This window comes from Podarcis liolepis, assembly GCF_965112155.1.
Source record: "Podarcis liolepis genome assembly, chromosome: 12".
Taxonomy (NCBI): domain Eukaryota; kingdom Metazoa; phylum Chordata; class Lepidosauria; order Squamata; family Lacertidae; genus Podarcis; species Podarcis liolepis.
Window position 1 is genome coordinate 13361442 of NC_139563.1, and position 22991 is coordinate 13384432.

Consider the following 22991-nt stretch of genomic DNA (forward strand, 5'->3'; position numbering starts at 1 on the left):
GCTCCTCCACCTGCAGCTGCTGGGTGACCTTGGGCTAGTCGCACTTCTTTGTGGTCTCTTAGCTCCACTCACCTCACAGAGTGTTTGTTGTGGGGGAGGAAGGGAAAGGAGAATGTTAGCCGCTTTGAGACTCCTTAAAGGGAGTGAAAGGCGGGATATCAAATCCAAACTCTTCTTCTTCTTCTTCTTCTTCTTCTTCTTCTTCTTCTTCTTCTTCTTCAAAGGGAAGCAAGACAGTTACCACTTTCAGTGGCAGCTATGCTATTTGCATAAAAGCTGGGGGTTTTGTTCTCGTTTAAAAAAAACATGAAAATAAGTTCTGGATGCATGTGGAGAAGTGTCTTATATGAATTAACATCCACATTATTGTATTCTATTTTTATTGCATGAAATTTATATACTGCTTGATTATAAAAAAAACTAAACAAAACCTCACAGCAGCTATAATGGTTATCAATGTCTCCATGCTTTTTCAGAAGTTTCATATATTTGTACATCATCACAGACGTTCTGTAGATGTATGAGATACATTTGGCCATTAATGTTAATTTTCAGGTCTTTGAAAGCCATTCATCTTTGAAAGCATGACATCAAGTTTAAAAGCCCTCCTTTATTTGAAAGGTTAAGCCTATTAAACACTTAGTGTGTGGGGGGGGGGGTTTTGGTAGAAAAACAGTGTATATTTAAAAGTCAGCACACTGCTGCTACAAAGAATTAAGTTATAGCAATTTTTCATGCTGTAGTTTTAAAAATTATTTTATTTACACAGTCAAAGCTATGTGCAATAAGAACAGCAAAGAAGCCGATATATTTAAAAGAAAAAAGCCTGCCAGAACAAAAATGTCTTCAATTGTTTCTGCAAAGTGCAGATACCGAGCACCTGTCATATCTTGACAGGAATGCAATTCCACAGAACAGGGGCAGCCAGGTTAAATCGCTGCTCCAAGTTACTGTGGAACAGGCTTCTGTGATATTTGGCACTTGCAGGAAAAAAGTTACTGCAGATCCCAGGGATCTACTGTGTATTATTATGTGTGTGTATATGCACACACACACACACACACTGTCATTCAGGTGGTTTCTCATGTAATCTGGTCCTGAGCTATGTAGGGTCTTACATATAAGTATGAACGCCTTGAATTTGGCCCAGTTGCAGATTGGCAGCTAAGTGTTATATGCTGCTGATAGTTTGCCCCAAGCAAGCTAGCCACTGCATTCTGCCCTTGGACCAACCCCGAGGATAGCTCCACATACAGCACATTGCAATAACTCAACTGCAAAGTTACCATTGCATGGACAACTGAGGTTAAGCTATCCTGATCCAGAAACAGCCAAAGCTGTCTTACCAGTACATTTCCGAGTACCAGTACGTTTCCGAGCACAATTCAAAGTGTTGGTGCTGACCTTTAAAGCCCTAAACGACCTTGGTTCTGTATACCTGAAGGAGCATCTCCACCCCATCATCCAACCCGGACACTGAGGTCCAGCGCCAAGGGCCTTCTGGCGGTTCCCTCGCTGCAAGAAGTGAGGTTACAGGGAACCAGGCAGAGGGCCTTCTCAGTAGTGGTGCCTGCCCTGTGGAACTCCCTCCAGGCAGAAGTCAAGGCAATAAACAACTATTTTACATTTAAAATACAACTGAAGGCAGCCCTGTTTAGGGAAGTTTTTAATGTCTGATGCTGTATTGTTTTTAATATTCGGTTGGAAGCAGCCCAGAGTGGCTGAGGAAACCCAGCCAGATGGGCGGGGTATAAATAAATAAATAAATATATTATTATTATTATAATTATTATTATTATTATTATTATTATTATTATTATTATTATTATTATTCCAACCACAGTTGGTACATTCTCAGTTTATCAGCACCTTTCTGAGAGCCAGTGTGGTGTAGTGGTTAAGAGCGGTAGTCTCGTAATCTGGGGAACCGGGTTCACATCTCTGCTCCTCCACATGCAGCTGCTGGGTGACCTTGGGCAAGTCACACTTCTCTGAAGTCTCTCAGCCCCACAGAGTGTTTGTTATGGGGGAGGAAGGGAAAGGAGAATGTTAGCCGCTTTGAGACTCCTGAAGGGGAGTGAAAGGCGGGATATCAAATCCAAACTCCTCTTCTTCTTCTTCTTCTTCTTCTTCTTCTTCTTTACTCTGTATGTCGGGCTTTGTTTTCTCTCTTTCCCCCAAAGTTTCTCCAATTCACACTGGTGCAAAGGGCTTACTGCACACCTGGAAACCACAGAGCAGGCACTGCAAAAGTGAGGATGCACCAGTGCAGGGTGGAGACCAAAGGTGGACAAAGTACCCCAGAAGTACCACCCCTCTCCCAACACCCCATACACCCTGATGCCAGCAACAGAATATCCTCTGCAAAATACTAACCAAACGCCAATTTCATAGGAGTTTTCCTATGCATGAGTAAAGTGCAATTTAACCTTGGAATCTTCGTGGGGGTAAATATATAGTTAGAAATATAACATCTAAATACTTTGACAGATCAGCAGGACCTCCTGTGCCAACGAAGGAGAAATATCCATTAGGCATAAAGGACTTTTGCCTTGGAAGCGGAAAGCTGTAGTTCTGAGGCTCGTGCCACCTAAGATACATGATGTAATGACTGAAAATGGAGAAATGTATCGAAGGTAACAAACCATCTTCTGAAAATTAATGAGTTATTAAAGTTTCCCAGCCAGAGCTGGATGCAAATGCTCAGTACTTAGGAGGACGAGAAATGACGGCCTTGGGACTGCAGCCCGGGGACAGCAAGTCCAGCCTAGCTAGGCACTGCAGAGGATACAAATAAGTCAAAGCTGGCAAATTGGTTTCTTGCTGGCAATTATCAGGAATATGGCTGAAGGTTGGCCAGCTGCAGCGACTCAGTTTCCTTTTCACCTTTAGGGTAAGAACAAAGCAAGAAAATAAAAGGATCCTGGCTCCTCCTTCTCTCCTCACCCTCCCAATGTACTCTTCTCACACACGCACCTGCCTTTTGCTTGGCTGCGTTTTTATAAATCACTGTACTTTATCAAACACTGTGGTTGATGCTGTGGGAGATACTGATGACCTAGTTCCCTAAATGCCCTTCCCCACACCCTGCACAGCTCTTGCGAGGAAGCACAAGGAGTAGTGGTGAGAGAAGGGTTGTAAATGGGCCTGCCCAGGTTTGTATAAGGTAAAGGTAAAGGGACCCCTGACCATTAGGTCCAGTCGTGGCCGACTCTGGAGTTGCGGCGCTCATCTCGCTTTATTGGCCGAGGGAGCCGGCGTACAGCTTCCGGGTCATGTGGCCAGCATGACTAAGCTGCTTCTGGAGAACCAGAGCCGCACACGGAAACGCTGTTTACCTTCCCGCCAGAGTGGTACCTATTGATCTACTTGCACTTTGACATGCTTTCGAACTGCTAGGTTGGCAGGAGCAGGGACCAAGCAACGGGAGCGCACGTCACGGGGATTCAAACTGCTGACCTTCTGATCGGCAAGTCCTAGGCTCTGTGGTTTAACCCACAGTGCCACCCGCATCCCACACAGGTTTGTAAGCCACCTCAAATATTCTAAGGGAAAGGGTAGAAATGTTTTCAATAAGCAAATCCAATCCAGGTAAGATTTTATGAATAAAGCATGTATTATAAATATGCATACCCAGAGAAGTGCACCTAGCACTTACGCTGACCATTATGTGGGATAACCAGCCTCATATAGCCAACATGCTTAAGTCTAAAGCATGAAGGGGCTAACCATAGAGTAAGCTGTCCTTTGTTCACCTTGAGAAGGACTGGGCAATTAAGCCTGTTCTTCATCCTCCAATGTACCTGAGCTCAGCATATGAAGAAGTTTGAGCTGCTTGCTCCAAACTCTGACTACATGGCTCTCACAAGCCACTTTGGAGTTCCTATACCGATAATTTATGAACTTTCATCACTGTAACTAAGCCACGTTTTACTGCTTGTGCAGCTTTTTCTCAATGTTGTATGGAAGGGCACAGGAATCTGACCATTGGAGAGTTTGTAAGTAAACCATTTTTATCTTACCAAATATCTGGTCTTTTTCTATGCTAGAGGAAGAGGGAAGTTTTGGAACTCACAAGGGCATATTTTAAAGGTCTAACAGTCTATATTTCCACGCTTTACTTTGCTGCATATTTTGTGATTTTAAATCTCTGCTAGGGTTCTGTCACCAAAGAGTACTTGCCCCAAACCTGGATGTTGGCATCCAGGAATTCTTCTTTTATATACCTATGTTTTCCTTGCCACCAACACATTAAAGCCCTGAATGGCCAAATATCTGAAAGAACACCATCTCCCATTTCAACCCATCACCCATCCAGTCTTTTAAATAGCAATTTCAAAACTTTGGGGTAATCTTTCAACCAAGGTGTACATCACCTCTATACTCCATTAAGAGAAAGGTAGTTGGCTTTGGATTATAGTCTTTGCTATTTTATGTATTTTTAATACTGTGTTTATTTTGTATTGATGTTTAATTGGTTTGAGAATATGCAATGATGTGTTTTAATATGCTGTACAGCACCTTATGAACATATTGTCAAGGATGATATAAAGATGCTCAAGTAAATAAACAAACAGTTGCCCTGGCACCCCAGAAGGAAAAGGAAAGGACACTCTAGCCCATGGGTAGGCAAACTAAGGCCCAGGGGCCTAATCCGGCCCAATCGCCTTCTCAATCCAGCCTGCAGGCGGTCCGGGAATCAGCGTGTTTTTACATGAGTAGAATATTTAAAATGCATCTCTGGGTTATTTGTGGGGCCTGCCTGGTGTTTTTACATGAGTAGAATGTGTGCTTTTATTTAAAATGCATCTCTGGGTTATTTGTGGGGCATAGGAATTCGTTCATTCCCCCCCAAAAAAAATATAGTCCGGCCCCCCCACAAGGTCTGAGGGACAGTGGACCGGCCCCCCGCTCTAAAAGTTTGCTAACCCCTGCTCTAGCCCCATCCATGAGCCAAAGTAACAAAAGCCACCAAGTGCTACCCAAGTAATAACATTCAATCATTTAATATAGCAGCACCAACCAATACTTTTGAATTCCCTGCCTATTGATATCGGGCAGGTGCCTTCACTGTATTATTTTTGGCATCTGCTGACGACATTTAGACAAGCCTGCCCAGATGTCTAAAAAGTTTGTACGAGTTTTAATTTAACATTTTTATTATTCTACTGTGGTTTTAAATTAGGGTTGTGATTGGTTTAGTGACAATTTTGTTGACTTATCTTTTTCTGTAAACTGATTTGAGGTTTTCCCCCACGATCAAGTGGTATGTAAATTTTATGAAAGAAAAAACAAACAAACAAACGCCAGAAAGGGAACATCAGCCTGACCTGAACCAGATCTATTCATGCTTATAGCTCAACAGTTCTTTGCAGCCTTGAAGAGCTGATCTCCATACTCTTTCTTTTCTAGGAGTTGTCTTTTTAGTCTGAAGGCTGGGCCTCTTTCTTATTCTTAATTAGTAATTGCTTTGGGAAGCTGAAAATTTTGCCATTTGTTGATATTTTGTTGATATCTCATACGCAATGGATTGCTGAATTCTGTTTGCTTTCAGTTTATAGTCACAGCATGGCAAGGTGGCCTTTGCTGAGAGTTACAACAAAGGGATACACAGCAGGCAGAGAAACAACGAAATGAAAACCGTCTGAAAACGGAGCGATAATAAGTCTCTGAAAACCGGAGTAGGCGGGTGGGAAACAGTCACAAACAGAGAATTCCTGTATGGCTTTTGCGAAGAAGATCCGTTCCCAGAGGGAACTACATTTCCCAGCGTTCCTTGCGGAGGACGAGTCAAACCAGCAAAGGGTCCCGAAGCTTGCCCAGGTTGCAACGAAGGTCCAGCAGGTGGCGCTGCCGTTTCTAAGGCCCGAACCAGCCGCCGCGCCAAGATGGCGGCGCCCATGAGGCGCAACGCTTGAGGGGAGAGAGAGAGAGGCCTAGCTTGTGTACACCGGCAGAGGCCATGAAGCGGGCGGCCCCAAATGGCCAGGCGCGCAGCAAGAGGCGAGGGCGGCAGAAGCAGAAGGCCGGGAATCTGCAGAAACTGGGGCTGGCGGTGCGGGAGTTCGTGGCGGCTGCCGGGGGACCCGAGGGCGGCCTCGGCCTCCCCTCGCCTCCACTGCAGGAGCCACCGGCGTCGAGCAGCCGCAAGAACCGCCGGGAGCTGCGTCGAGAGAAGCGCAGGTTGAAACGGAGCCGGCGGCGGCGTCTCCTGAACGGCGGTGAGGCGGTGAAAAATCCCCGGCCTCCTCCTTCGGCAGCGCCAGCTGGGAAGAAAGAGGAGAAGGAGAAGAAGAAGCAGGTTTCCTTGCCGGCCCCGGAGCCAGAGAAGCGCCTTCTCCCCGCCGCCGCCGCCGAGGCCCCTCGAAAGAAACCCGGGAAGGCCTCTCCTTCGGCCTCGGCCCTGGCGCGCAAGCGAGCCTTGCTGGCGGCCAACGAGGAGGAGGAGCGGGAGATCCGGCGGCTGGAGAGGCAGCTGGGGCTCGACAAGCGTCGGAAGAAGAAGAAGCAGCAGCCGCTGGAAGGGCTGGCGGAGGAGGCGGCGGCCCTGCCTCCCAGCTTCGCCAGGGACGGGCTGGGTTACGTGCTGGGAGCCCTGGAGACAGGGACCCCCTTCTCCGGCCTGTACGAGAGCAGCGAGGGGGAAGGAGAGGAAGAAGGAAAGGGGCAGGAGGAAGAGGGGGGAGAAGGGGCTGAGGAAGAGGGGCTGAGGGGAGATGAGGAGGTGGGCCTGGAAGAAGAGGCCGAGGAAGATTTCGCTGACCCAAGAAGCTCAGAAGAATCCAGTGGTGAAGGAGAAAGCGAGAATGAAGAGGAAGAAAGCAGATCCCCTGACCTAAGGAGCCCAGAGTCTGGAGCCAAGGAACCTACCTCTCCTGAAGAACAGGATGAGGTCGGTTTTAAAAAAAATATTGGAGGATGTTTAGGGGGTCTGTGTGAGATAGACTTAGTGTATGAGATAGACTTAGTGAGATAGACATGGGTCATAGCTCAGTAGTAGTACAGCAGTAGAGCCAGTGTGGTGTAGTGGTTAAGAGCGGTAGTCTCGTAATCTGGAGAACTGGGTTTGAGTCTCCGCTCCTCCACATGCAGCTGCTGGGTGACCTTGGGCCAGTCACACTTCTCTGAAGTCTCTCAGCCCCACTCACCTCACAGAGTGTTTGTTGTGAGGGAGGAAGGGAAAGGAGAATGTTAGCCGCTTTGAGACTCCTGAAGGGGAGTGAAAGGCGGGATACCAAATCCAAACTCTTCTTCTTCTTCTTCTGCTTTACAATTAGAAGGTTCTTGGTTAACTTCCGCACATCCCCAGATCAGGCTGAAAGAAACTCCTGGAGGCCTGCTGCAAGTCAGCATGAGCTATATGGACCAATGTTCAGACTTGGTACCAGGCAGCTCTGTGTGTTTCCTAAGACATACCTTTGACAAGTGCACAGCAACAAACTTTCTCCTTGGAGAGCAGCAGCTAATCTGAGCTTCCCAATGAGCATACCTTTCAAACGTCTATAAATTAGCAAACCTACATTTGTCACAGTCACCATTTACACTTTTAGGTACAGATGCCAATGTTAAACTGTGAATATTTTTACCATGTTGGCTATCGCATTGTCACAGAGCATTTGTTTCCCGCCTTTCGCAATATCAGTGTGCCAAACGTTCACATAGGTGGCTTACATTATAGTAAAATATACAGAACAGGTTCCTTTTCATTCATAAATCACATGAGATCTCAATTTTCAACCATTTTCTCAAAAAGTAAATTATTTAATTAATCCATTGTCTTTTTTTTTCCTTCTTAAAGAATCCTTGCCAATATGCTACAAAGTATATTCCCCCACATATGCGAAGGTCTGAAGAGACAATAGATGCCCCAAAAAGGGAAGAATTGGAAAGGCTGAGGAAAACACTGAAGGGCCTAATTAACAGGTAGTATTTTAATTTTTTTATTTTATTAAATGTCTCTAGCACCCTTCATCCGAGGATCACAAGGTGGTTTACAATGTAAAAATGCAGAAATATATAACATAGTAACAAACAAAAACAATACCCCCAAAATACAGTTTAAAAGGCCAGAGATTGTTTTATTAGCCAAAGACCAGTGAGAAAAGGAATGTTTTTGCTTGGTGCCTAAAGGTATGTAATGAAGGCAAGCCTTCTTGGGGAGAGTATTCCACAAATGGAGAGCCACCTCAGCAAAGGCCTGTTGCCACCCTCTGGACCTCAAGACAGGAAGAAGTATCTCAGATGATGATTTACAGGACAGTTTGTATAGGGAGTATTGAAATTTTCCTTACAGCCAAGACAGCACATTTAAGGACTTCTAACTTGCCCTACTCATGAGTCTGACCAAACTACGGGAGGCAGTGGAAGACAGGAGTGCCTGGCGTGCTCTGGTTCATGGGGTCACGAAGAGTCGGACATGACTAAACAACAACAACAAACTTGCCCTACTGCAATTTTTATTTGTTGCTCCAAGTATTATTGGCATCACTTTGTGTTCAGTTAGGGGAAGAAAGGCAGGAAATAAAGCAAACAAATTGAGCTGAATGGCCTATCAGTTTTTCTCAAATGGACGAAAGTGTTTATATAAATATATACTTTAAACACCCATGAACACACATTTTGAAATACATTTCATGTGACTGGATGTTAAAATGAAACAGAACATTAAAGCTAACGTTTAACTTTATTTCCATATGATTTATTTTCCGCTAGGTTGAGTGAACCAAATTTAGCCTCTATAAGTGGACAGTTGGAGGAGCTCTACATGGTGAACAGTAGAAAAGATATGAATGAAACGTTGACAGATATCCTTATCAGTGCTTGCGTTACAGAATCAGCAATGCCTTCCAGGCTGGTGATGGAACATGTGCTTTTAGTTAGCATCCTTCATCGGACAGTGGGAATTGAGGTAATTTTTCTGAATCTTCCCCATTGTTGAGTAGCACAGTAATAAAGGAACTTTTCTACTACGCCTTTCCTTTTGGTTTACTAATAATTTCATGACACTTTGGTCATTTTAGATTTTATGATACTTGGTTTTTTAAAAAAAACAACAATGTCATACCAGGTGCTGTTAAGCAGAAGGGTAGAATATAAATATAGTCGTTATTTCAGAAAATATTCATTAAGTAGTACTTCACACCTTTGTGATGAAAAAGCCAAGGATCTTTGCATGTTGACCACAGAGAAAAGCAACTTCTGCAAATTTCACTCTGTGTATTCTGTAGTAATGATTTGTTTGCCATAGTTCTATTAAAACTAATAGGAGGTTTGACACTGGTTTCTAGGAGCCTGGAGTGCATGTTCTGATTTCCAGCCATTTCTGAAAAAGGGCATTTGTTATGAAGGACCACAGTTAATCACATAATTGTACTTCTCTCTCTGGCCTTACTTTTTACAATTCTGCCCACCTCCCCACAAAAAAACTCACACATGTACACACACACCTGCAACTTCAGGATTATGCTTCATGCATCTGATGGACTAAAGTCAAGGAAAGCTTATGTCAAGGAAACAAATTTGTTGGTCTTTAAGGTGCCCCAAGGCTCTTTGTTGTTTTTGCTGCACAATAGTAGTATAGCTACTTATTGAAAAGGGGGCATTTGTTTAAACAAAGGAGCACTTCAGTTTTTCTGTAATCAACCAGTATGCATAATTAATTGAATAAAATTTGTAGAAAGAGGGGTTCATTAGTATTTGAGTTTCACATCTTTTCCCTCAAGAAGGCAAACTTGAAATGACCTCAAGGTCACTTACCATAATAAAACAATAAGGTGCTGTTGGCAGTCTGAAAGTCAGCGCAGTGGCGTGGCTAAAATGTTGGACTAGGGATGATGAGACCTGACAGGGCATAGGGGTGTGTGACTTGCTCCTTTACATTAAAGGTAAAGGACCCCTGACAGTTAAGTCCAGTCGCGAACGACTCTAGGGTTGCGGCACTCATCTCGCTTTACTGGCCAAGGGAGCCGACGTTTGTCCACAGACAGTTTTTTCCAGGTCATGTGGCCAGCATGACTAAGCTGCTTCTGTTGAAACCAGAGCAGCGCACGGAAATGCCATTTACCTTCTTGCCGGGACAGTACCTATTTATCTACTTGCACTTTGACGTGCTTTCGAACTGCTAGGTTGGCAGGAGCTGGGACCAAACAACAGGAGCTCACCCCGTCGCGGGGATTCGAACCGCCGACCTTCCGATAGGCAAGCCCAAGGCTCAGTGGTTTACACCACATTATCAGTGTGTGAATTTTCTACAGTCACACGTTCATTTTAATAACTGACTTGCCTTGTATACAGGAGCATCACCATCCACTGCAATCTAAGGCTGTTTTCAAAAGTGGTGCTTAAGTGGACTTCTGTGCTTCTCTATTAATTATATTGAACATCTACACTTGTTCTTTCTTAATCACCTTGATACAGCTCATTAGCATTTGCAAGGGTGTCCTGCCAAACTAAAATTCATTCAGATATCACTTGTGAAATAATCTTGAGTGAAAGGACTTGTCTGTGTAATGCAGCCTAATGCAGTGATTAGTAATCTTATGCTAGCACAGCAGCTAATATTATAAATTATTATATATGACTTTTAAATTGCTGGTCAGCAAATTCTAGGACCACAACATTAGTTATACATTGTTGGCTTTCTGCTTTAAAGTGTTTAAATGGTCAGCAGCTCATGGATCATGTTTGTGTGTTAAATGTTCCAGGTTGGTGCTCACTTTTTGGAAACTGTGGTGCGGCAATTTGATGAAGTCTACAAAAGTGAAGCTGAAGGGAAAGAATGCGAGAACCTCCTTATCTTAATTGCTCATTTGTATAACTTTTATGTAGTGCATTCACTGCTGATCTTCGACATCTTAAAGAAGCTTGTTAGCACTTTTTCTGAAAAGGATATTGAGCTAATTCTGCTGCTGCTGAAAAATGTAGGCTTTTCCTTGAGGAAAGATGATGCTTTGGCCCTAAAAGAACTTATCACGGAGGCCCAGAAAAAAGCAAACGCAGTAGGAAAGCAATTCCAGGACCAGTCAAGGGTATGAATGCCTTTTTAAAGTACCTTTTTGGGGTAACTTTTTCATCAAAATCTGGTATCCCATGCTTTCTGGGATGGAAAGAATCTGTCAGCGGAACAAGGGGCGAGGCATTTTTTGACAATTTTTTCTTCATCCTCTAGAGTAGATTTGGGGGACACTGGGGGGGGGGAAGGAATCCCTAAAAATCCTCATCAACCAGGCCTTTGGCTGATTAACATGTGATACTCTTTTAAATGTGTTGTGGGATGGGGGGTTGTTAATTTGGTTTTTGTTCTTACATTTGTTATGTATTTTGTGTTTTTTTATGTTGTGAACTGCGCCGAGATCTGCAGATGAAGGGCAGTATACAAATTTAATAAATAATAGAAATAATCACCTCCCTCTCCCTGTTCCATCAGCAGACAGAAAGCACTGAATACCATCCTAAAAGAGTTTGGTAGAAACTTTAGTATCCCTATATTTTCCCAACACCACTTGCACTATGCTATGATGTGTTGGGCGTTCTCTGGAAAACTTACAAACATTTGATTTTGTTTGACGCATTTAAAAATTGGTCTTAGGGGTGGGTATAAAACTTCAGTTCTAGACCATTTTTTTATGCTACAGTTCTTTGCCGTTTTAGGTACTGGAACAATAATGCAGGCTTACTGTCTTTCTCTAAAGGTTTGTTTCATGTTGGAGACCATGCTGGCACTAAAAAACAATGACATGAGAAAAATCCCTGGGTACGATCCAGAGCCGGTTGAGAAACTAAGAAAGCTGCAGAGGACACTGGTAAACTCCATGAAAAACCATATTGCTATGTTTCTTTCATACACTGTGAACAGACTTGAGTATTAGCAAAAGCTGCTACTAACATCCTGGGCCGTAGGAGCTCCTTATATAGAACAGTTGACTGCAACAAGGTTTGGTTTTCAGTATGAGCACTGGCTGCTGAGTTTACCAGTAGTTCAAAAAGAGGAACACTTTCAGTTCAAGTAAACCACAGCCTGGCTTTCCATCATATCTGCTGCCAGATGTAACTGGAGGACATCTAATTAGGCTGACAACTAGGTATAAAACTCTTTATTTTAAAAAATCTTCTGACATAGCATTCTTCCTTTCTGTAAGACTCATAATAGCAGTTCTGGAAAAGAAGCTCAACTTCGAGTGTCATTGGAATCTCTCCTAACTGCTGAACAAGTTGGTCGGTGGTGGATTGTTGGGTCGTCATGGAGCGGAGCGCCAATGATTGACAGCACCAGCAACCAAATGCAACCAATACTAAGTGTAGGAAAGGTAAGTGTGATCCTCCCTATTAACGTCGTTCTGGAAGTGTGTCTTAAGACAGTCTCCCAAAGAATAGTCTTGCTCTAGGGATTCTTAATGAGCATAAATGAAGGTATTTGTGGTGGTTGTGCTTAGAAATTTATTCCTTTCAAAATCTGTTCAAAGGTACAGACATACATCATTTTATTTGTATGCCGCATTTCCATAGTTAAAATCAAGCTCAAGGGGGCTTCATGGCAGAAAACTGGTGCTGGGCTGTGAGCAAGTTCCAGATCAAATCCTTGTTGCTGCTTTTTCTTCAAAATAATAATAATACAGTGGTACCGTGGTTTATGAACTTAATCCGTTCCGGAAGTCCGTTCTTAAACCAAAGCATTCTTAAATCAAGGCGTGCTTTCCCATAGCAGCGGGGGACTCAATTTACAAATTTACACACTCAACAGGAAACAGCACATGTTCTGCTTCCAAGTAAAAGTTCACAAATCAAAACACCTACTTCCAGGTTTGCAGTGTTCTTAATCCAAGTTGTTCATAAACTAAGCTCTTCTTAAACCAAGGTACCACTGTACCCATTTTAATCACACTTTGCAAAAAGTATGAATAACATACTATGTAGTTTGGCCCTGAGGATTACATTTTGAAAATACCTGGGTTTCCTCACTTCCTGAGAAAGTTATGTAGCTTGAAAGCCAAACATTTGACTTTGCTCACATTCCTGATGAAGATGTTACCCGACTGTTTGAAATTATGAAATTCATCCGCGATATTAAGAGTTTGTGAAATGTTAAGTTTTCAACCCTTTCCCCTACTCAGGTGAGTTCGAAGATTCTGGAGCTTGCTCGTAAGCAAAGAATGAACACAGATATTAGGAGGAATATATTTTGTATCTTGATGACTAGCGAAGACTTTTTGGATGCCTTTGAAAAACTTTTAAAGTAAGTAGTCGCCAGGGTAGGATGATTTCAGAAACTTAAGCCACTCTTTGGATGTGAAATACCTTTCTTGTGAATAAGAACTGATAAAGCCTTAGCTGGAGCAAGTGTACATTCTGCCTGGTGCAAACCCGAAACAATTAGAAACATTCTTACAATGCATTGCATGTTTATTCAGAAGTAAAATATTCAATGGAGCTTACTTTCAAGTAATCATGCATAGGATTGAAACCTAAGATACAATCCCATTTTTGAAAAAGAGCTTGCTTTGTAGAGGGAGAAAATAATTTTTTTGCACCTTTTTGTGAATTTAGGCCTGTTAACTGAAATCAGATGGCCGGTCCTGATGGTTTGCTTAAAGTGTTGCCTGATGGATGTAAAAAAAACACCTTAATGTTCCTTTAATGGCTGTGGATGTTCTCCTGAATGGGCAATCTATCTGCAGGGGGTGGGATCTCAAGCTAGTGCTCTGCAGGGTGAAGGGGACAGCATGAAAGTGAGAGGCTGAATTTGAAGAGGAGAGTTTTAGCTTGGGCTAGCTAAACTGGAGCAGCCTTGTGTGTGGCTGCGCTGACAGCTTTCTGAGGTCTGATGGAGCCGCAGCAGACGTGCTGTCTGCCTGTTTCCCGTAAGCTATTTTTGTAAACTTTAAATTAAATGATTTTTTAAAAATCACAAATTTCTCTCATCTAAAGGCAGGTGCCCACACTTGCTGGGTCAAGGATTCTTTATCCTTAATCAAGAAAGGCTACCAGATGCCTCTAGCAGGCTCCACTTGCTCAGCAGTTTGAATATAAATAAATAAATTTCTAAGTACATATCTGTGCAAGAGAGGGACCTGTCCCTCAAGCCTTGAAGAAGACTCAAGTACTTGATAGTGAGGACAAATAGGTTTCTCAGTAAGACAAGCTGATTCTTGGACCCTATCAAAATGAAATGAAACCCTATTATGCCGCTCCTGGAAACTTTTGCCATGCACAAAGCAGAGAGTGCATTAACACTGGGGTCTGGAATATGAGCTGTTATGACAAACTGGGACCTAGTATAAATCGAACCAACATGGAAAGAACAAGACTCCCAAGGAATGTGAGGCAATCCTGAAAGTGAGCCTGGAGGTTGCATGGCAGGAGATGAGGGTCTTGAGTAATCATCAGCTGCAATGGGTCAAGGTTGACCCTGAAATACAGCTTCTTAGCTCTTAGTTGTGGGTGCGATGATTGAGGGACAGTCTGCTCAGGAGCCTGTCAGTGATGAGAATAAAAAAGCTGGAAGAAACTTTTAGTAAAGCTGCTGGGGAAAAGCTCTGCCAGAGTTGAGCAAGAGAAAATGCTCTCCACACTGGAAGTGAGTGGTTTGCAGAGAAACTAGCTGGAGCCTTCAGCCATGAGCAAGAACAACCTCTTCTTGAGCCTCTCTTCTCTGTGCCATGAAAGTTTAAGTCGGTTGGACCAGGCCCTTAAATTTGCACACCCCAGAGGCAACACCATACAGTGGGAATAATTCAGAAGCCTGAAAGTCAGGGAAGTAAACAGATGGAGAAGCTTAGTAAAGGTAAAGGGACCCCTGACCATTGGGTCCAGTCGTGACCGACTCGGGTTGTGGCGCTCATCTCGCTTTATTGGCCGAGGGAGCCGGTGTACAGCTTCCGGGTCATGTGGCCAGCATGACTAAGCCACTTCTGGCGAACCAGAGCAGCGCACGGAAACACCATTTACCTTCCCGCCCGAGCAATACCTATTTATCTACTTGCACTTTGACATGCTTTCGAACTGCTAGGTTGGCAGGAGCAGGGACCAAGCAACGGGAGCTCACCCCATCACGGGGATTCGAACCGCCGGCCTTCTGATCGGCAAGTCCTAGGCTCTGTGGTTTAACCCACAGTGCCATCTGCGTCCCTCATGGAGAAGCTTATCTGCCTCTATTAGAGGTCCTGTCCACTACCACTGGGGGCATGGGAGGAGAGGAAGATTTCATGGCAGCTCCCTGGAGTGAAGTCAGTCTTAGCAGAATATGCTCCTAGATAAAGACATATTGTAATGGAACAGGATCAGTGCATGTGTAGTAAAAAGTGGAAGGGGTAACAAATCTGCAGGAGATTCATGAGCCTGGCACATTACAATTCCTGCTGAACAACTCAGGGGTTTCTTGGCAAAGAACTATTTGCTGCGAGACTGTTTGACATTCACATGTTGCTTATGGAAGCATGCTTAGAAATGGCTTGCCAAGCAGACGTAAAAGCTACAGCCATTGAATGCTGTGGAGCCCTTGGGCAAGGTGTGTTGTGTCAGTAGAGTGGTGTGTTTGGAATCAGCTGTTTTAGTATCTTCCCTACTTCAGGGATTTGGGGTGCCTAGGTAGAAATGCCTTACAAATGTTAGCTGCCAAGCTGCTTGTTCGATTCGGGTGGGGAGGCAGGTATCACATTTTGGTGATTGAATGCACTGACAAATTAGGTAAATAGCAAGAGTAAACCTCACCCTGCTTTTGTTGCTGAAATGCCATTCATCTCAGAAGTCTTCCTAATGTAATGGAGGACAGAGGAGGAACGGCTTATGATTAAGGATATTCTGATTCATGTTCTGAGAAACTGGGAGCCAAACGAGTGCCTGTGTAGGAATGCTCTGGGGGCCTTGTTACTGGTTGGAATTTGTTTTTTGTCTAGAGAAGTAAATATAATTGATGCGGAAATATTCTGTTATGGAAATAACTAATCATGGTTCACTTGTATGTTTTTGGCTACTTGCTACTCCAGTTCTCTGTTCCCAAGAGAACCTTCAGCCAGGAGCTTTTTAATGGTAGCTGAACCACTTTTGAGAGAGGGGCTGGTATGACTTTGTCCATCTATCTGATTACTGTAAATGGTCTGTCCTTATGGCTTTCCCTAAAGTGTCCCCTGATGGGATCTGACAAAAGAGCCTTAATGTTCCTATAATGGCTATGAATGTTCTCTTGAATGGGCAATCTACCTGCAGGGGGTGGGGTCCAAAACCAGGACTCCACAGGGTGTATACATATGAGGGAGGGTGGGAGAGAAAAGGTCATTTGAATTTAGAGATGAGACCTGGGATTTTTAGCTAGAGTTGTCTAAATTGAGATAAAGCCTCAGAAGGAGGTGCTCTCTGGGATCTGATGCAACATTTGCAGGTTTGCTGCCCGGTGGACTGCCTGTTACTATCCAATATGCTTTGTATATTAACTAAAACATATACTATAAGGACACAACACAAGTCTCCAGTGCTCTTTCATATGTAATGTTGCTTCCAGAGTTAATCACTGCTCAAGAAAGCGGCAAGAATCTTCCATTTGAACAAGTAGGCAGCAACATTATTTAAGATTCTGATGTAGGAGTAGACCCTACGTCTGAAAAGATGAGAAACAGTTGCCACTCAGAAAAGCAAAAGATCTCTTTAAAGGGTGTGAGAGAGAGAGAGGCTGCTTTTTGCCTTAAATTATAGGCAAATGGCACACTTACCAAGTGAAGGAATCCTTTTCTGTTTAAACCCAATCAGAGAAAGCCCAAACAAGGAAGCACTTGAAAGAGTGAATATGGAAGCTCAATCAAGTTTCTTAGTTGGAGAGTGCCTAGTAGGAACACATTTCTATGCACCCTTCTTGTTGTGTGTTTGTGAGGTTTCTCGAAAATTTAAGTCCCATTAACCAACTCTGCTGCAGGTGGCTTAAATTAAACTCCAATTTCTTTTACAAAAACATTATTACTGTAAGCAAGCATATATGCACAAATGTAACGGGAGGTCCCATAGACCCCACTATCTAAAATTAAATTCAGCTATGAATCATTGTTGTGTATGAAATGTGAGGTACTCGCTTCATGGATTTCAGTGGGCCTTCAGCTGCATCTTCAGGTTAAAGGCCACCTGTCATCAACATTTGAACAATGGTACTAAATCCTGCAGAATAAATATATGAGAACCTTAGTGTTCTGGCATCCACATATCTCCCTATGTTCATTCTCAGCTCTTAGGTCAGGAATTGCCAATATGTTTTGCTCTGTGGACACATCTGCAAACTGAAGAAACTTGTGGGCACCACATACACACCTCAACCAAGCACAATTTATTATATTGGCTACAAAAGAATGCTTCTTTCAAGCCTAATTTCAGCGGGGGAGTGGTGTGTGACAGGGAGAGCACCATTGGTGACCCTTGCCGCTAGCTACAGAAATTAGTTGCATTACTTCTGATCCTCTTGACTAATAACATCTTCTGGGGCGATCAGTGGCATTGTTTGCTACAAATTGCACATTATTGTTCCATTGACTTCACTGAAAAGTGGCTTGGTGTAAAATGAAGCATTTTATCTATACCTTAGCAAAATCAGGCCATCCCAGCCATGTAGTTCATCTCCGACTGGGTAACTATAGATGAAAGCCTCATTTTGAAAGGATGCAAATTTTGTGCTTGACACTCTCTGCATTATAATATTAAGCATTTTTCATTTTAATTGGCTTTAGTGCTGCCAAGCATTTGACAGCTCTGGAATCTAAATCAGACTTATTTGACAGAACAGGTACAGCACAAGTTAAGACTATTCCTTGCCAACAGCGTCTTAATCCTCTGCGTGGTCCAGCTCTGTGAGTAAGGAGGCCGTTCAGTCCTGCCAGACTTTCTGCTGAGACAGCCAGTGGGAACTCATTAATGCTGATTATATTTTTGTAATTAGGTTGGTTGAAATCCCCAACACCCTCAATTAGGAATTGGAAAAACTTGAGAGGGTAGTTTTTCCTTCGGTCACTCACTAGCAATTTCTTAATTCAGAATAGCTTGGCCTCCCCTCAGCCTGGTGCTTTGGGCTACAGCTCTCATCAGCCCCAGGAAAGACAGCTGGTTGTAGATAACCCAGATTTTTGTAACCCAGAGGCCAAACATAGAATTGTAGAGTTGCTAGGGACCCTGAGCATCATCCAGTTCAAGCCCCTGCAATGCAGGAATTTGCAATTGTCTTATATGAGGATCAAGCCTGCAACCTTGTTGTTAGCAGCACCACACTCTAACCAACTGTGCTATCTACATATTGTCATACTGAGAGATTCCCTCTCCCAATTCTTTTGCATACCACTGCATTCAAATATGGATCGTAGTCCTACCTACCTTTCCTATCAAGACTTTTCTCTTTATAAAAAAATTAGTAATCGTTCCACAACTGTATATTATGCAAAGCACACAGTTAAGAATGCTTTCTTTTCCAGAAACCCATGGTATGGATCTTGTTGTCCATATATTATTGAAATCATTATGCAGAATACACTGCAATGAAGAAACTGGTTTGGCATAAACTATTTAGATCCTTTTTCTTTTTCTTTTTTTAACTTGATGCGTAATGGATTGAGTTCGAGTCAAGAATGAATTGGGTGGCAGTAACTCTTCCATTTTATGGTAGTTCAGCCTAAACATTCAGGAAATGGAATTTACATAATGGCAATTGATGTTTTAGGCTTAGGCTGAAAGATCAGCAGGAGAGAGAGATTGTCCATGTCCTCTTAGACTGTTGCCTGCAAGAGAAGACTTATAACCCCTTCTATGCATATTTGTCTGCCAAGTTTTGCGAATATGAAAAGCGATTCCAGGTAAGCTGAGAACTTGTCTTTCTCTTTACTGGTTGCACCTTTTAAATTTCTGGGAATGAAAGTGGTGTTATCAAATGGTAATATATGGTAGTTAAATACATGACTGCTAAATGTAATAGCTGCATTTATGTAGAAAATACGTTTCGGGTGGGGGGGGGAGCCATAACCCTTTCATATGTAAAGCCAAACAACAGCATTGCCTCAGAAAGGAACCACAGCTTAGTGATGGATTGTATGGAAAATATTTCAGAGTGATTCCCTGCCATATCCATTTAAATGATTTGGAGCACATGAAAGTAGACACACACACAGAGAGAAAGAGAGAGCGCAAATACACATTCTGGGACCAGTGTGCTCCAGTGTTTAAATTAATCCTCAATTCTGTATTTAGTAAGGGACAGTCTCTCATGACAAGGGCACCATAAGGCAGGAACCTGTAGCTGGAGGCATAAGAGATGCTGTCTGCCCTTTCACACAAATTACCCTCCCTCTGTCCTCTTTCTCCTTGAAGCAACTCCAAGGGAAGGAATGACTGATGATGCAAGCGTCAGGGAGAGGACAAATCCATTCTCTAGCAAAGCATGGTCTGCATGATCTCTCCTCCTTTCCAAGGAGGCCAGACCAGAAGAAAAAGCAAAAAAAAAAAGGGGGGGAGATAAAAAGGGAAGATCTCTCTCCTGTACCCTACTCTCTTCCACTTCTGATCCTCCAACTGGTTTATATCTAAAAGTTTCCCTCTGGAGTCAGAGGCTATCACCATTTGGCCTGTCAGAATGTACTGCACATAACTTACAATGCTGCAACAAGTAATTAACTGCAGAAAGTGATCCTGCCTTATATTGATGGTTTGGGGCAGGAGGTCAGCTGGTGAAGCTAGCACCGTATCCTATGACCTGCCATAATACCACGGGGGGAAGGTGGGTAGCTTTGATTGCAGTGGAGGAGAATGAACTGTGCCAACCCCTGAGCTGGGATAGGGCTGTGCCAGTTTCTGGGACATGTCCAGAAAATAAAGGGGCTTAGATTTAGTGCCCCTGTGCCCACCCCAGCATGCCCCACTTTACCTCTAAGCATTCTGAAGGCAGGGCAGCGTCCTCCAGTGATATAAATGTCAACCTGCTAGTGTTACCTTCCTCTCTGCCAGCAGAGCAGCACCATAGATTGCCTTTTGAGGCCCCTCAGCCAGCTCTCCTGTGAGAGTAGGATTGTTAATAAACAGGCTTTTCTCTTTTTATTTTTTTTTAAACCAGATGACATTCCAGTTCAGTATGTGGGATAAAATAAGAGATTTGGGGAACCTGTCCACTACTGCTGTATCAAATTTAGTTAATCTCTTGGCTCATTTGTTGAAGACTAAGTCTCTGTCCCTCACTGTTTTCAAGGTAAGCAAAACTCTTGTTGTTGTTGTTGTTGTTGTTTTGAAAAACTTTACTTTTAGATCTCCTGATAGACTCATGCATAATGTGCATGTTCTTTGGTATGTAACGTCACCTAACAAGCAAGGCAAAGCAAATGGTTATTCTATGGGGGGAAATCTAGGTTTGCAACAGTATCCATGCAGGGGTACCCAGGGTGATGCTGTTTGACCACATCTGCCATCATCCCCAACCAGCATGGCCAGTGGTTAGAGATGATGGGAACTGTAGTTTGACAAAAGCTGGCAAGTGCCCTCTTAGCTGCCCTTGAGGGTGTTAAGATTTAAGCAAGTTGCTGTTGATCTCATGTTTCATGAAATCTTTCCCACTTCTTTGTTAATTGGCCAGTATGTGCAATAAACAGATGTCTTTTTGCATTGAATTCACAATTAAGCTTTAGATCCCATTGTATATTCAAACAGGTGAGCTGAGCTCTCTGGAATTATTAAGGACTGTTCTTTTGGTAATAGTGTACAGGTGATTTATTTAATACTAATAACATTAGCATTTTCATGACAGCTTAATAGCTTGAGAGTGTCTTAAGAGTTTTTGACATTTCATTGCTTTTTAACTAGGTAATTGAATTCAGTGAATTAGACAAGCCAAAAGTCCACTTCTTACGACAAGTACTGTCTGCACTGTTCTTGAAAACAGATCCAGAAGAACTAAACCACATCTTTGGAAAGTAAGTCATCCCAGGGGTTCCAGGTAGAATTTGTCAAACCATCATTTTAATGATAAAAGGGGTTCTGTCTCAGGTAGTGTTAGAAACTGAGATATGAAAGCTGGGAGCTAAATGGCACCTTATACCTAGGATATGAGTGCAACAACGGAATGTCTAGGTGCACTTTTTAAAAACAAGAATACAAAGCTGAAAGTGAATGAACTGCAGCTAAAATATGTTCATTTTTCACATGGTCTAGTCCTTCCCCTGCCCGCCCCCCAATATTCTTAAGAGGGTCTCTTCAGTCTTCAAAGAGTAGCCGGAAGTGGGGAAGCAGAAAAAGGTCCTCCTTTCCTTCCAGTCTGCAGTTTTAATCTGAAATCTTAGGTGCAGTCCTGCTCCCAGAGCTCAGAAAACTGCTTGCGCTAATGAAATTCCCTGTCGCAAAATGCACCTTGAACAATGGGAGTTTCAAACACTGGTCTCAGGTAAAGGTAAAGGGACCCCTCACCATTAGGTCCAGTTGTGGCCGACCCTGGGGTTGCGGCGCTCATCTCGCTTTATTGGCCGAGGGAGCCGGCGTACAGCTTCTGGGTCATGTGGCCAACATGACTAAGCCGCTTCTGGCGAACCAGAGCAGTGCACGGAAACACCATTTACCTTCCCGCCGGAGCGGTACCTATTTATCTACTTGCACTTTGACGTGCTTTCGAACTGCTAGGTTGGCAGGAGCAGGGACCGAACAACGGGAGCTCACCCCATCGCAGGGATTCGAACCGCCAACCTTCTGATCAGCAAGTCCTAGGCTCTGTGGTTTAACCCACAGCGCCACCCGCATCCCCTGGTCTCAGGTAGAATTTGTCAAACCATCACCTTACTGTCAAAAAGGGGTTCTGTCTTTTCTCCCCATTACTGTAGCTTAACTGGAACTAGAAGCCGGAACATTTCTGTTCTTCTGCAGAGCCCTAATGTGGTTTTCCTTATGGTGTCACCAGCCTAGCCATACAATGCTCCAGAGTATTTTGTAAGCCTCTATCCTGCTTGCCTGGCTGTACCCGATTAGTGATGTAACATTGCCCTAAAGAAAACACTGGGTTGGTTAACTTGCAGTTCTTTGTGTTTTCCCAGGTTGGCTGACAACCCAAAATTGGGAATGCTGCATGAAGGCTTGAAGCTTTTCCTCACCCATTTCTTGCTGAAGAATAATCAAGCTCACAAAAATGTTGAAGAAGCCACTTTGCTAAAAGAGAGAATTGAACTAGTGACTAGGACTTTGAAAGCAAAAGAATCTAAATTAAAATTATAGCGTTAGGTCCAATAATTTTTATCTATTGGAAATGCAGACTTAATGGGGGCGGGGAATGACTTGAATTGGGTGGCCTTTCATGAACAGCAGACCTCATGTTCTGATCAGTTCCTTCACAATAATGTGGAGCTGGATTAGGTTTGATATTCAAACTGGCTAGTATTTATTATCCTTCTGTTAAAAGACAAAACACAGTCACTAGTGAAGTCTATTATCATCTATACAGTGTATTTTTGAAAATAAAAGTTTTGTACCCTTGATTTTTAATGTAGCGTTTGAACTTCTTTTTAAAAAATTCAACAACGTATTGCCACATCATGTTTATAGTGCTAATTTAAATTCCTCATTCTTATGCCAGTCTGTTGTCACTCCCCACTCCCCCAATTCATTCTACTAAAATTTTGGTAGCTAATGCAAACAGTACATTGAATGTCTCTCTGACAGTCCATTCCCTATTGTTATTGAAATCAGTGCAGAAACTAACATTGTTACTCCATGGTACCCACTCCAAATACTTTGGAAGTCCCCCCCCAAAAAAAGTTCCTTTCTATGTAGTCAAACACTTTTTATACATACAAAAAAACCCCATTACTTTCCCTTACTGAATTCAATAGAAGCCAAATGTAAGATGAGGGCAAATGTCTGCTGTCACCTTATGGATTACATTTTCTTCTGCCTGTGCTTACACAGAAGCTGATCAAGAGTAGCTTCTTAAGGACAAAAATCAAAATGGTAGCCAAACTTTCCTCATGCAGCAAAAGCAACAGAAACTTGTGCCTCCTTAAATACTATGA

General features: G+C 43.1%; 2 protein-coding genes across 2 annotated transcripts in view; one reads left to right on the top strand and one right to left on the bottom strand.

Annotated features, from left to right (window-relative positions):
- The window catches only part of LMBR1 (limb development membrane protein 1), a 327116-nt gene that overhangs the window by 81205 nt on the left and 222920 nt on the right, over positions 1–22991 (bottom strand). The gene's annotated exons all lie outside the window — the stretch shown is intronic.
- Positions 5138–22457, top strand: NOM1 (nucleolar protein with MIF4G domain 1). Its single transcript, XM_083466786.1, has 11 exons — positions 5138–6892; positions 7799–7923; positions 8713–8908; positions 10704–11027; positions 11691–11801; positions 12138–12305; positions 13110–13231; positions 18680–18812; positions 20063–20194; positions 20803–20912; positions 22020–22457. The coding sequence occupies exons 1-11, from the start codon at positions 5963–5965 to the stop codon at positions 22195–22197; spliced, it is 2529 nt and encodes an 842-aa protein (XP_083322912.1). The 5' UTR covers positions 5138–5962; the 3' UTR covers positions 22198–22457.